Below are 13,922 nucleotides of genomic sequence, written 5' to 3'. Positions count from 1 at the left end.
CAAGTTGTTACAGGACTATCAGAAATATGGCGGTTGCAATTTGCACAGAGGTAGAACCATTTAGGCGCATTCGAGTCATTGTTGGCTGGCAAATGAAGGATGTTAGCGCCAGAAATTGTTGTCTTGGGTTTCAGCAGGGAGTCTTTGTTAAGATTGTGTTGCATGTATGTGTCACTGAGATTTTCGAGGCTCTCGTAAAGTTTGTCTAAGCAACCAACCATGCCACCATTAGAGAGAAGGAGCCTAGTCACAGTTGCAACACGCAAGGACAGAAGAGTGAAGAGAAAATCCACAACTTCCTTGCTTGCTTCAGCAAACAGTACTTCAGCAAGCAAAAACATGTTTAAATGCAGGAGATGGAACAAAATCAAGTGAAATGGCCTAAGGTTGCATGCACCCTATTAGTTAGTATTTCAGTACAAGATCATCAGACTAGGAAGGTTGATTCACTAGTGACCTGCCTCATGACTCTGAAAATAGTGTAATCTTAATTCCACGCCAACCAAAAGCTCATTATCTTTCAATTTCGAACCAACTTAAGTCAGTTCCGATACACCAAGAGGTACCCTTCCAGGATGTGGTATCCAGGGGTAGGCGCCAGGGAGCTAGGCGGCGTCTGGGCGCCCCCCTAGGCGGCCCTAGGAGGGTCTAGGTGGCTCTAGGCGGCTCTAGGGGCTCTAGGAAGGTCTAGGCGGGTCTAGGCGGCTCTAGGAGGGCCTGGGCTGGCTTTTTGCCGTTGAGGCGTGGACGAAGGGCGGTTGAAATGTGCAGGATCCGCTGCTTGTTAGGAAGAAAGACGGAGAGAGAGAGAGAGAATGATCGAGACAAAGAGAGGAAGGAGAAGGCGACGCCGGGAAGAAGAAGATATCTGACCTAAAAGTATAGCCGCGCGGCTATACTATTAATTTGAAAAAAAAACAAAAAAAACACGAAGTATAAAGTCGTGGCCATACTATTTTTATATATTATATTTAACTAGTATAGCCGACCGGCTATACTATTAATTTCAGGAAAAATAATTAAAAATGGAGTATAACCGTTCGGCTGTACTCTTTTAATATGGGTTTAGATATGCAATTATGAAGATCAATTAATTTGAGATGTTGCTCGAGCATTACCATTCCCAAGTGATGACATTGCTTTTTTAAGTGAAAAGACATCATTGCTTTTCTAAGAGAGAAGAAGAAAGCAGAAGAATCTGATCTCTTTGTATTAGTTTGAAGTCCAATACGTACCCAATCCAATTCATTCAGTCAATTAATTTTGTAAAAGAAAGGATACATCATCCATATTCAAAAACAAACATTCCAAAGTGTGTTAAACGGTGGGCTAATATTTAATTGTAGGGTATTTTTTTTATATACCTTTAAGATTAAGTTGGAAAATCAGCCCTGGGCCAGATCCTAGCTGAGCCCCTCTGTAGTTCTGCCTTTGAGACGCATAAAAAACTTCATGCATATTAATAAAAAAATGTCATATTCACGCTCTAAGAAAAATAATAGGATCCATAAAAAGCTTCATACACACGCATAAAAGTGCTTTTTTGTTTTTGTTTTTGAGCTTCCATAGTTTATTTTGACCATCAAACAAACAACCATCGAGCTTCACTGGATTATTGTTAAATAAAAAGGAACAATAGATGAAGACAGAAGAAAAACCCTCAACATGTAGATATGAAGACATTAAATGCATTATTGCATAACAAAACACATCTCGCTTCAGAATAACAAAAAGTTCAGAGTGGCTCCAAAATGTTCATGCCGCTGACTTCGTCCCAAGGAACACATCAGTGAGGACTGTTTTTGACTCTAAAGATGCCTTGAGCAATTTCAAACCCTAATGAAGAAAGCACAAAAACAAGTTAGAATTATGCATTTTAGCATTGGTGCTTTCTTTGAGCAAATTATAAGATGAAATGAGAGAAGCATATTCAAATGATCAAACCTCCTGCAGGCCAAGCTGAACCACCCTCTCTTCAAGGGCTCCAACATCCTTCACATTGAACTTGTTAAGCATGGCAATGCTTGAAATGGTAGACATAGGCTGCACTTCCAAATCATCCATGATCATATATGTAACAACACCTTTCACATACCCTCCCTCGCTTGACAAAATTGTATCTCGTGTAGACGTTGCTGTTGGTGGAGCAACGTAAGTCATCTGCTTGGACATTGTTCTTCCGCATTTTGGACAAAGGGCTCCAACGTCATCCGACACATACCGCGTGCTGCTGTTTTCAGTCACATGGTACGAATGGGAAGAGGATGATGGGTGATTGCAATCACAGTAGTAAAATTTCTTAGCTTCTGAATCAGATTTATTGTTGGTCAACAAATGGAAGATATTAGCTCCAGCAACAGCTGACTTGGGCCTGAGCAGGGTGTTCTTGTTGAGATTAGGTTGCAAGTATGTGTAGCTAAGATTTTCAAGGCTTGCGTAGAGCTTGCCTAAGCAACCAACCATGCCATCCCCAGAGAGGAGCCTAATGACAGTTCCAACATGCAAAGACAGCAAAGAGAAGAAAAAATCAACAACTTCTTTGCTCACTTCAGCAAACAAAATTTTGTGGCTCTTAGTGTCTATTAGGAGCTTCAAGCTCACACAAACGTTGGAGGTTGCTGCCATATAGAACTAGTGATGAGGAAGACAGGGGAACTATGCGGCTATATATTCCTTATATAATAATTGTATGCCAATGTTATTTTTGTATTTCCTAATTATAGATGTTAATTGAAGCACTCAAACGTACGTTGCCTTTATTGCAATAAAACTCAATATGGTGTATCATAGTACAGGGCATTGTGCCAATGAAACTCAACATTGGAACTTGGTCTTATCAACATGCATCTTGAACTTGATCTCTATTCTCTTCTCTCACCCTTTAAGGAATTTAGGGAGCCACTTAGCAGACTCTTTGGGAATGCGCGTGAGATTGTTTTTGTAATCGATGTAGTAAAGCCCGAATCTTAAGGTATAGCCATCACCCCATTCATAGTCATCAAACAGAGCCCAGTGGAAATATCCTTTCAAGTTCACTCCATTCTTCATTGCCCTGTTTATCCAGCATCAAGTCCAAGTTCATTATCCTTTGGCTCAGTAATTCCATTTTCAGTAATGTAGATTATCGGATTCCGATAATTTTTATTCATGAACTCCAACAGTTTCTTCACACCTTGTGGATAAATAATGTAGAGGATCGAGTTTCCTTCAGCCTAAGGACCAATAGGATCTCCGTTTTCGTTTTCGTTTTCGTTCAGTGTTGAAGCTAAAGGATCGTTGCGGTAGCAGAAGATCTGTCTTCTGCGGATTCTGAGTAAGGCTCAACATACCGTCCTATAAGACTAATTCCACTTTGTCCACCTTGTTTCTCTTGAAACTTCTCTCTGTAAAGCTCAACAACAGTGGCATGGGCTAGGAGAAGGTTATGGCTCACAATGTAAGGTTCAGTGGCTGAATTGCCGGCGCTATGCAAAGAAGCCCTGCTGAAATAGAACACCTTCCCGGCGCAGCAATTCCAAAGTCATATCCAAATTTGGCAATATTCAACTGCTCGTTGATTGTGATCCAATTTTTGACCCTATCTCCGAATGTTCTTAAACAGATTTCAGTGTAAGCCTTGAAATCATCCACAAAAGAACGGTTCAAAGGGCCAAAGTACTTGTCTTCCAAACCTTGTGGTAGGTCAAAGTGCAATAAGGTCACATAGGCTGTGATCCCGTTATCGATTAATTCATCAATAAGGCTGTTGCAGTGATCCATGAAACCAGTATAGCCGCTCGGCTATACTGTTTGAATATGATATATTTAAGACACATAGCCGCCCGGCTATACTATTAATTTAGGAAAAAAATTTAAAAAATGAAACACGGAGTATAGCCGAGGTTTAATATATTATATTTAAAAGGTATAGCCTCGCGGCTGTACTATTAATTGGAATAAAAATTTTAAAAAACGGCGTATAGCCGGTCGGCTACACTATTAATTTAGGAAAAAATTACAAAGGAAGTATAGTCGCGCGGCCATACTTATTTAATATAAATTTACACAAACCAGGCCAAATTGTTTGAGTTCAATTCTAAAATATAAGCAGTAGCTGCATTTGATATGATGTGAAATTAAAGTTAAAATGCAATCGTAGAGAAACGGCTGCACTCAGATGGCCCTTTGTGTCAATCAGGAGGATAGGCTTTGACAATTCATCAGTTTCTTCAGATGTTTTGAATCAGTATATATAGATGAGCTTGATTTCTTCAACCTCCCTCAGTACAAAATTGGCCTCCTTATTTGTTCTGGATCAACGATAAAGTTGAATGATTGTTGCTTTGGCGGATGAGTTTTCTTGAGATATAATGAATGAAACTAATAGAATCAATGGACTAAAGTTTACATGATCCAGAGTAATAGAATAGAAATCCCAATCCACAAACCAAAATGAAACCCCAAAAGCTCAATATCACTAGAGGACCAAAGTTGAAAAGTTTGTGCTGTTTCTTTCCAAGGAAGACATTGGTAAGAGCGGTATTTGACCCCAATGATGCCTTCACCAACTTCAAACCCTACAAGAGAGAGAAATATACACGTAAGACATTTAGCTATATAAATAGATCAACAAGCCACTGATGAGAGTTAGAGACATACATAAGACATGAAACCTCCTTAACTTTTGAAGTACTGCAACACTTGATTCGGTGGTCATGGGTTTCACTTCCAAATTATCCATTATCATGTAAATAACACCACCCTTGACATAGTCTGCCCTTATGGAGGTTGCTCCAGTAGGAGCAGATGGAGAAACATAAACACCAGGGTGAAAATGTTACATGATCTGCACTGTGGACAAGGGATTCCGTAGCTCTCAGATATACGGTTACTGCACCTCACACGAATGTAGAACAATTTAGAAAGATTCTAGTCATTGTTGGTCGGCAATGGCAATTGAAAGATATTGGCCGCAGAAATTGTTGTTTTGGGTTTGAGCAGGGTGTCCTTAAGATTGAGTGGCAAGTATGGGTTGACACTAAGACTTTTGGCACTCTGGTAAAGGTTGCCTAAGCAACCAACCATACCATCAGTTGAGAGGAGCCTAGTAACAGTTGCAACATGCAAAGACAGAAAACTGAAACGGAAATCAACAACTTCCTTGCTTGCTTCAGCAAACAGAATTTTGTAGCTTTTTGTGTCAATCAGAAGCTTCAAACTCACGCTAGCGCTGTTGGTGGTAGCCATTGAGGGGATACTAAGGACAGACCTTCACACAAAAAAGAATCCTAAATTCAAAATTATTCAAAAATGGCAATGGTGAACGGATCAAGAAGGTGGAGGGTCACCTTGGACTCTGCATCATCAGTCGACCACAAAGCAACTCTACGTATACAAATCTGTCATTACCTATACATAGGGAATATAATCTACAAATGAGTGAATAAATATGTATTTATTTCCACTAAGCGCCCTAGGCGGCTCTAGGAGGCCCTAGGCGGCTCTAGGCGGCCTAGGCGGGTCTGGGCGGAAGTTTTGCCGTTGAGGCATGGACGAAGGGCGGTTGAAGGGCGCAGGATCCGCTGCTTGTTAGGAAGAAAGACGGAGAGAGAGAGAGAGAGAGAGAGAGAGAGAGAGAGAGAGAGAGAGAGAGAGAGAGAGAGAGAGAGAGAGATAGACAGAGAGACAGAGAGACAGAGACAGAGAGAGACAGAGAGGAAGGAGAAGGCGACGCTGGTAAGAAGAAGATATCTGACCTAATTTTTAATATAACTAACGGGTTGGGTTTTGTAGAATGGCCATAAACATTGTATTAAAATAGGCCTTTTTTTTTTGTGTGTGAATCAGAAGCTTCAAACTCACGCTAGCGCTGTTGGTGGTAGCCATTGAGGGATATTAAGGACAGAGAAGAAGGAGCATATGTGCTAAAGCCTTCAAAGACCTATTTTATAAGCTTCATAAAAGAAGTATCCTAAATTCAAAATTGTAATCTAAATTATGTACTTATCATTCTTTTTAAGTTGGGAATGCTATTGAAATATAAGCCTGCGTACATCATGAGAGAGAGAGAGAGAGCATTAAGAATGGAACGTTTAATATAAATTGCTTGGCCTGAATTGGTCCTTGTATTAGTGAATATACAAGAAAAATCTGATTATGAGTTACCAGGGTGTTACAGCATCCTCCTCCTCCTGTACACAGCAAAGTCCAAAACTCATTATGTCAGGATTTGAAGAACACAGCAAAGTAAAGACTCGTCAGGGAAAATAAAGGTCAACAATCCTGATTGGAATTAATATGGACCCAGCTATTCAAAATCCTTATTTGAAAACTCTATCTTCTTTTTTTTAATTTACTTGGGAAAGATGACATCAAGGAAAATATTAAGCATTTTCAAATGGAACTTTTTCCAAGACAACGCTAGCATTTCTCAATTCATTTACCTCAACTCTTTTTATATTACTTGGTTTCGGTTTTGATGATTGGCTAGCAGTATCAGACACTACCATCCAATCAAAATTCACTTTTAATTGGGGATTTTTAATATAAATGGAGACATTAATAGACTTTTCAAGGGGCACCTACTGCAGCTGGCCCCAAATAATAGCAAATAATGTCTGGTTCCATATAGGAAGTGACTCAGCAACTTCAAAGATAAAAAATGCATAAGCAAAAACATGTTTAAATGCAGGAGATGGAACAAAATCAAGTGAAATGACCTAAGGTTGCATGCACCCTATTAGTTAGTATTTCAGTACAAGATCATCAGACTAGGAAGGTTGATTCCACGCCAACCGAAAGCTCATTATCTTTCAATTTCGAACCAACTTCAGTCAGTTCCGATACACCAAGAGGTACCCTTCCAGGATGTGGCATCCAGGGGTAGGCGCCAGGGAGCTAGGCGGCGTCTGGGCGCCCGCCTAGGCGGCTCTAGGCGACCCTAGGAGGGTCTAGGCTACTCTAGGAGGCTCTTGGAGGCTCTAGGCACTCAAAGAAGGTCTAGGCGGCTCTAGGCGGACCTAGGCGGCTCTAGGAGGGTCTGGGCGGGCGTTTCACCGTTGAGGCGTGGACGAAGGGCGGTTGAAGTGCGCAGGATCCGCTGCTTGTTAGGAAGAAAGACGGAGAGAGAGAGAGAGAGAGAGAGAGACAGGCAGACAGACAGAGAGAGGAAGGAGAAGGCGACGCTGGGAAGAAGAAGAAGATGTCTGGCTTAATTTTTATATTTGATAGGTATAGCCGCGCGGCTATACTATTAATTTGAAGAAAAAAAACAGAGTATAAAGGCGTGGTCATACTATTTTTATATATTATATTTAACCAATTCAGCCAATTAATTTTGTAAAACAAAGGATACATCATCCATATTCAAAAACAAACATTCCAAAAGAAGCTTCAAAATGCCAACTTGAAATGTTGCTTAAAGGAACACATTTGTCATAACTTCATTTGACTGCAACGATGCCTTAAGTGAACGAACAAGGAAATTAAACAAAAATGCTCTTCATCATAAATTCTTATAGAATATCAAGTCCAATATTTGAATATATAGAATAGTAATTCATCACGTTAGAAAAAATTAATAAACACAAACCTTATCATTATCGAGAGGAACCACAATCTCTTCAAGTGAACGAACATCCCTAACATCGAAGTTTTTAAGCAGAGCGATACTTGAAATGGCAGACATAGGCTTCACTTCCATATCATCCGTTATCATGTAATTAAGTCACAGCTTCTATCACAAACCCACCTCTCTTGCCACCGGCTGCAATCAGCCGAGCAACATAAGTCGTGGGTTTGGAAATGAAGTTATGGCACTTTGGACAAATGGCCTTAGGGTCGTCAGCCACATAGCATACCTCACTAGAGTAGGAGTAGCTTGACGGCTGACATGACCGACACGTGTACAACTTTTTACCGTTTGATTCATTGTCGGTCAGCGGGAAGAAGTTGATGGCGCCACCAATTGGCATCGCAGCTTCTTAGGTTTTAGAAGGACATCCTTGTTGAGGTTGGGTTGCAAGTATGTGTCGTTTAAGTTTTGTAAGCTGCTGTAGAGTTTGCCTAAACAACCGACCTTGCGTTTTCTAGAGAGAGCGATCACAGTGCCGGCAGGTAGACACGAAGGGTGAAGAAAATCAACAAAATCCTTGCCATCTTGGCGAAGAACTTTTTCAGTCAATCGAAGCTTCAAGCTTCAAGCCGACAGTTACAATTCGTTTTGTTTTGTATTTGCTTTTCATATTAGTTGTATTGTATCTTGACTTCACTAGTTCGGAGGCAAAGGCGGTGAAAAGGCCAACTAACAGTCTATATATGCTCATTTCAGCAAACAGAATTTCGTGGCTTTTTCCATGGACTAGGAGTTTCACCTTGTTTTGGTGATTGCCATTGATGACGTCAAGAAGACTGATCCATAAATTACATGGATGAGTTTATTCTTTGGAATGGATGATGAACTTCATAGATCAAGTAAGAGGAGAGAAATTTGATAGGTAAAGAGAGAGAGATAATAGATCACTAGAACATGTAATTTTGTCACACGTTACACGTGAGTATGGATTAATCTGGTGTGAAAAATAGGAGGAGCTGTAATTCAAGGCATCAAAAAGCTTTTATAAGCTTGCAAACTGCCACTTTAGAAACAAAACTACATTTGATGTGTTTAGAAATTGAAGTAAGAATTTGTGTGAGATGACAAGGGTTTGAGTTGCAAGGTGTCCGTGTTAGTTAACCATAGGTTTCATGCAAATGTTAACCACTAATATGCAAAGACAGAAGAGTGCAAAGAAAATCAACAACTTATTTGCTTGCTCGTAACTCTTTGTGCAAAGAGGACAGACGCCCAAATGGAAAAAACAGATTATAAAAGTTGGTCTCCTGCCAACTGGTTTGAGATTTGATAATGCCGAAAAGAAACTAAGAAATGGAGGCCCAAAACATAAAATGTAACACCCGACTCCAATTATTTCATATTTTAATTAAATTAAGAGAAATTATTAATTTACTCTTGGGTTAAGGGTAATTTTGGTCAATTTCTTATCCGGGAAGATTTTGGGACCACGAGTGGTTTAGTTGCGTAGGTGGTACTGAGACGAAACCATAGACAGACGGTAGGCTTGAATCGGAGATTTAACGAAGTTTTGGCGATCAAAATACGTTCGGTGGCAGAACCGTAATTATTTTGAAGGGTTTAGTAAAAATCAGAATTTTCATTTTTACCTCACTCTCTCTCTCTCTCTCTCTCTCTCTCTCTTTCTCTCTCCTCGACTCTCTCTTTCTCTCTCTTCGATTCTCTCAGGTTAAAAAGGCCGACACCGGTCCGTTCGACTCATCTCGTCGATCACAACCCACCCCATTTCCCGCCGAAACCTTGAATCCCGATTCAAACCGGATTTTCATGGCGTTGCGCTGTTGTCTCCGCCGTCCAATTCCGGTGAACTAGGTGAGGTTTCTTCTCCTTTTTACGTGCTCTAGCTGATTTTGGGGTAGGTTTGGATCGATTTTGAAGTTTGGAAGTTGATTTTGAAACCTAGGTTTTGACTGGTTTTCAATGTGAAATTCCGGCCACTTGCCGTCCGAATTGGACTTGGCCATAGTTGAAAAAGATGCTCCATTCGTCGAGTAGTATCTAGGATTGGAAGGGTGGCTCGTGATTTGGAGATTTTCCGTCGCCGGAAATTTCTCTACACACCCACGCGCTGCCGGCGCGTGTGGCGGCGCGTGGGCAAGGCTGGTGAAGTTGCTCTTCATCTTGATGAGATCCTTAGGTTGTCACGAGTGCGTAGGATTTTGCGGATCTCAATTTGGATGTCGTTTGACTATCAAACGGATTTCGCATATTGTGCGTTATCCGGGTTCGATAAGTTCTAACCGTTGGATCGTTTCCAAACTGAAGTATGTCGATCTAGGTACTCTTATAAACCTATAGGAATTTGCGGATCGTGAATCGGAGCCCCGGATGTTCCGATTTAATAATTTGAAGTTTAGGAAATCGCGATTACGTATTGGGAAGCGATTCCCAAACTCGTGGACCTTAGGATATTCCTCTGGACGTAAGCGCACCGGGAACTTGGGGATTTGAATATTTCCTTTTGTGAATTTCCGTTTTGGAAGTGCGTTATGTTAATCAAGGGTTCGTATCTCGAAATAGGTACTTCGGTCGACCATTCGCAGCAGGCAGGACCCTCTTGGGGCCGGGCAGCTTGGGATTATTTGTGAGTGGACTTTGTTTTAAGCATATGCATGGTTTTATTGATAAAAGACTTGTGCATATATTTTAAATGGTGATTTTGATTTAATAATTATTGGGTTGGTGGATTTGAATATTCTCATGCGTATTGGCAATATATTTTGAGTATGGATATGTATTTGAGTATGATGAATATGTTGATATGGATTTTGGGATTGACTATTTATATTGTCTATGTATAGAGTATGAGAGGTTGTTGTGGTGAGATTGTGGAAAGATACGAGTTTGAGGGATGGTTGTGAGATGTATGAGTATGTTAGGTGAGTACCATTCCCTAGTTACTAGGCTTCCCACACACGTCGTTGGCAGTGCCGGTGGGGTGGGAAGGCCATGAGATTCGGGTCTCACACATGTCGTTGGCGTGCCGGTGTATGAGACACTTTCCATACGTGTCGTTGGCAGGTGCCATGGGAAGAGTATGTGTATTGCTTGAGTATCATCACACACGTCGTTGGCAGTGCCGGTGGGGTGATGATACTCTCGCGCGTAGGACTTGTTATGAGATTTGTGAGCTACACGTGTCGTTGGCAGTGCCGGCGTGTGAGCTATGGAGTTCCGTCCCCCGGTTGGACTACTCATCCCGGACGCGGGTTAGTGTTCGAAATCCTGCGTACTAACAATCCCCCGGTTGGATTGTTTCCCCGGTACATTAGTATGGAGAGAAGTATATATTATATTATAGTCCTAGTTATATATATATATATTTATATATGAGTGTTTACGGGTTGATGAGAGTTGCATATCTTTGGGAAATGAGTTGTGGATTTGAGATGTGGAGATGTATTGGACTTTGGGATAATGTGTTTTGAGTTTTGGTTTCTGAATTGTGAAACTGCATGCTAGAGCATTATTTTTACATGGTGGGGTTATTATGTTGATTTAAAGTGCAAACTTTATTTTTGTCCACTCACATATTTCTGTTTTGCGCCCCCCAGGCAGTAGTTGCTTTTGGAAGCGTTCGAGCATGTTGCGAGCTTCAAATTTTTCATCAGTTGTTAGGGTCTGTGTAAATTCCTTCTACTCAACTGTTTGTTGTAAACAAATTCTGTAGATGCTCTGTTATCGCCCATGTTAGGTTGCTACTTGAGGCCGGAGGCCATTTTATGTTGGATTGTCGTATCTTAAGAGCATGGTGGCAGTTGGAATATTTCTATTATGTAAATTATGCAGGTTGAATATTGTTGGGTTTGAGCATTTTACAGGGGAGACTCTGCCAAAATTTTGGTAGAATGTCTTGGATTTTTAGTAGTGGGCCCGGCATCGGTGTGATGTCGGCACCAAGACGGGTCTGCCCGGTTTGAAATTCAGGGCTTGTCCTGTCATAAAATCAACAGAAAAACCAAAAACAAAACAGTGCAAATGCCTTAGAGAATCAGTGCTTCATAAAGTCACATTTATCCCTGCGGAGCAGTGTAGATGAGCAAGTTTACTTCAGCCGCACGATCGGCTCTCCTTTTTCATTTTTGTATCAACGACAGTGCAAGAGGATCATTGGGAAAGCAGATTGGTTTCCTTGGACTTGTTGGGTCGTTTTTACCATATCTTGTGGTATAATATTTGTTACCAATAAGATCAGAGGGCCAAAGTTGAAATAATCCAATGTAAGCCAATGCAGTCAATGTCAATCCACAAACTAAAATGAACCTCCAAAAGCTCAATTTCTTTAGAGGACCAAAGTTGAAACCTTCATGCACTTTATTACCAAGGAAAACATTTGTAAGAGCGGTTTTTGACTCCAATGATGCCTTCACCAACTTCAAACCCTAAGAAGCAAAAGCAAAAACAAAATATGTAGTATCAATCAACAGACACAGAGTAAACAAAACAAATTTTACAAAAGAGATGAAACCTCTTCAATGTCAAGATCAACCACCTTCTCTTCAAAAGCATCAACCGTCTTAAAGTTCAACGTTTGAAGCAATGTGATACTTGATACAGTAGACATAGGCTTCATTTCCAAATCATCCATTATCATGTACATAATGTCGCTCTTGACGTATCCGCTCTTAATATTGCCAGACGTCACTCCAGTAGGCTCTGGTGGAGGAGCAGCATAAAACACCTGGGTGGATATTTTGCGTGAAATGCACGTTGGACAAGTTGTTACAGGACAATCAGAAATATGGCGGTTGCAATTTGCAGAGAGGTAGAACCGTTTAGGCGCATTCGAGTCATTGTTGGCTGGCAAACGAAGGATGTTAGCGCCAGAAATTGTTGTCTTGGGTTTCAGCAGGGAGTCTTTGTTAAGATTGGGTTGCATGTATGTGTCACTGAGATTTTCGAGGCTCTCGTAAAGTTTGCCTAAGCAACCAACCATGCCACCATTAGAGAGGAGGAGCCTAGTCACAGTTGCAACATGCAAGGACAGAAGAGTGAAGAGAAAATCCACCACTTCCTTGCTTGCTTCAGCAAACAGAACTTTGTTGCTTTTTGTGTCAATCAGGAGCTTCAAACTCACAGTAGCGCTGTTGGTGGTAGCCATTCAGGCAATATTGAGGACAGAGGAGAAGGGCAGCATATGCTTAAGCGTTTTAAAAAAGACCCATTTATAGGCTTAGAAAGAAGTCTTGAATTAAAAAAAAATTCAAAAATGGAATGGTGAATGGATCATGAAGTGGGGGGGTCACCTTGGAAAAATCTGATTATGAGTTACCAGGGTGTTACAGCACTGTACAACCAGTTGATTAGCAACAAGGCAGTTAGAGACCAGCATCATTCTCCTCCTCCTGTACACAGCAAAGTCCAAAACACATTATGTCAGGATTTGAAGAACACAGCAAAGTAAAGACTCGTCAGGGAAAATAAAGGTCAACAATCCTGATTGGAATTAATATGGACCCAGCTATTCAAAATCCTTATTTGAAAACTCCATCTTTTTTTAATAATTTACTTAGGAAAGATGACATCAAGGAAAATATTATGAAGAATTTTCAAATGGAACTTTTCCAAGACAATGTTAGCATTTCTCAATTCATTTACATCAATTCTTTTTATATTACTTGGTTTCTGTTTTGATGATTTGCTAGCAGTATCAGACACTACCATCCAATCAAAATTCACTTATAATTGGGGATTTTTAATATAAATGGAGACATTAATAGACTTTCAAAGGAGCACCTACTGCAGCTGGCCCAAAATAATAGCAAATACATGTTTAAATGCAGGAGTTGGAACAAAATCAAGTGAAATGGCCTAAGGTTGCATGCACCCTGTTAGTTGGAACAAGATCATCAGACTAGGAAGGTTGATTCACTAGTGACCCGCCATATGACTGAAAACAGTGTAATCCTAATTCCACGCCAACCAAAAGCTCATTATCTTTCAATTTCGAACTAACTTAAGTCAGTTCCGGTACACCAAGAGGTACCCTTCCAGGATGTGGCATCCAGGGGTAGGCGCCAGGGAGCTAGGCGGGGTATGGCCACCCGCCTAGGCGGCTCTAGGCGGCCTAGGAGGGTCTGGGTGGGCGTTTTGCCGTTGAGGCGCGGACGAAGGGCGGTTGAAGTGCGCAGGATCCGCTTCTTGTTAGGAAGAAAGACGGAGAGAGAGAGAGAGAGAGAGAGAGAGAGAGAGAGGAGAAGGCGACGCTGGGAAGAAGATATCTGACCTAATTTTTATATTTGAACAGTATAGCCGCCGGGCTGTACTATTCATGGGAATAAAAAAAAATTAAAACGGATTATCGCCGCCC

At 41.0% G+C, this 13,922-nt stretch overlaps 3 protein-coding genes and 1 pseudogene across 3 annotated transcripts in view; all 4 read right to left on the bottom strand.

Annotated features, from left to right (window-relative positions):
- Positions 1 to 1,755: 1,755 nt before the first annotated feature.
- LOC103343725 (uncharacterized) lies at positions 1,756 to 2,625 on the bottom strand. The gene is made up of 2 exons (XM_089052438.1): positions 1,945 to 2,625; positions 1,756 to 1,836 (listed from the first exon to the last, which is right to left on the bottom strand). Exons 1-2 carry the CDS (start codon positions 2,623 to 2,625, stop codon positions 1,756 to 1,758), a joined length of 762 nt encoding a protein of 253 aa, XP_088908564.1.
- Positions 2,626 to 3,265: 640 nt separating this feature from the next.
- Positions 3,266 to 3,759, bottom strand: LOC148917427 (beta-glucosidase 25 pseudogene; annotated as a pseudogene).
- Positions 3,760 to 11,681: 7,922 nt separating this feature from the next.
- On the bottom strand, positions 11,682 to 12,864 carry LOC148917426 (uncharacterized). The gene is made up of 2 exons (XM_089052539.1): positions 12,081 to 12,864; positions 11,682 to 11,994 (listed from the first exon to the last, which is right to left on the bottom strand). The coding sequence occupies exons 1-2, from the start codon at positions 12,711 to 12,713 to the stop codon at positions 11,689 to 11,691; spliced, it is 939 nt and encodes a 312-aa protein (XP_088908665.1). The 5' UTR covers positions 12,714 to 12,864; the 3' UTR covers positions 11,682 to 11,688.
- A 4-nt stretch (positions 12,865 to 12,868) lies between these two features.
- The window catches only part of MKP1 (mitogen-activated protein kinase phosphatase 1), a 31,858-nt gene continuing 30,804 nt past the window's right edge, over positions 12,869 to 13,922 (bottom strand). Inside the window, exon 4 of the mRNA XM_089052536.1 lies at positions 12,869 to 12,957. The gene's annotated coding sequence lies outside the window, so the exon portion shown is untranslated. The remainder of the gene's footprint in view (positions 12,958 to 13,922) is intronic.

The sequence above is a fragment of the Prunus mume genome, linkage group LG5 (genome assembly GCF_029339155.1).
Source record: "Prunus mume cultivar Tortuosa linkage group LG5, ASM2933915v1, whole genome shotgun sequence".
NCBI classification, from domain to species: domain Eukaryota; kingdom Viridiplantae; phylum Streptophyta; class Magnoliopsida; order Rosales; family Rosaceae; genus Prunus; species Prunus mume.
Note: the sequence above shows the minus strand (reverse complement) of the source record. Positions and strands in the feature narration are given on the sequence as shown.

What these genes read in the sequence shown, in the direction of transcription:
- LOC103343725 (XM_089052438.1), bottom strand. Translation starts at nt 2,625, where the DNA reads ATGGCAGCAACCTCCAACGTTTGTGTGAGCTTGAAGCTCCTAATAGAC. An exon ending in TTCAGCTTGGCCTGCAGGAG is followed by an intron (nt 1,837 to 1,944) that starts GTTTGATCATTT and finishes TTTCTTCATTAG; the next exon opens with GGTTTGAAATTGCTCAAGGC.
- LOC148917426 (XM_089052539.1), bottom strand. Translation starts at nt 12,713, where the DNA reads ATGGCTACCACCAACAGCGCTACTGTGAGTTTGAAGCTCCTGATTGAC. An exon ending in TTGATCTTGACATTGAAGAG is followed by an intron (nt 11,995 to 12,080) that starts GTTTCATCTCTT and finishes TTTGCTTCTTAG; the next exon opens with GGTTTGAAGTTGGTGAAGGC.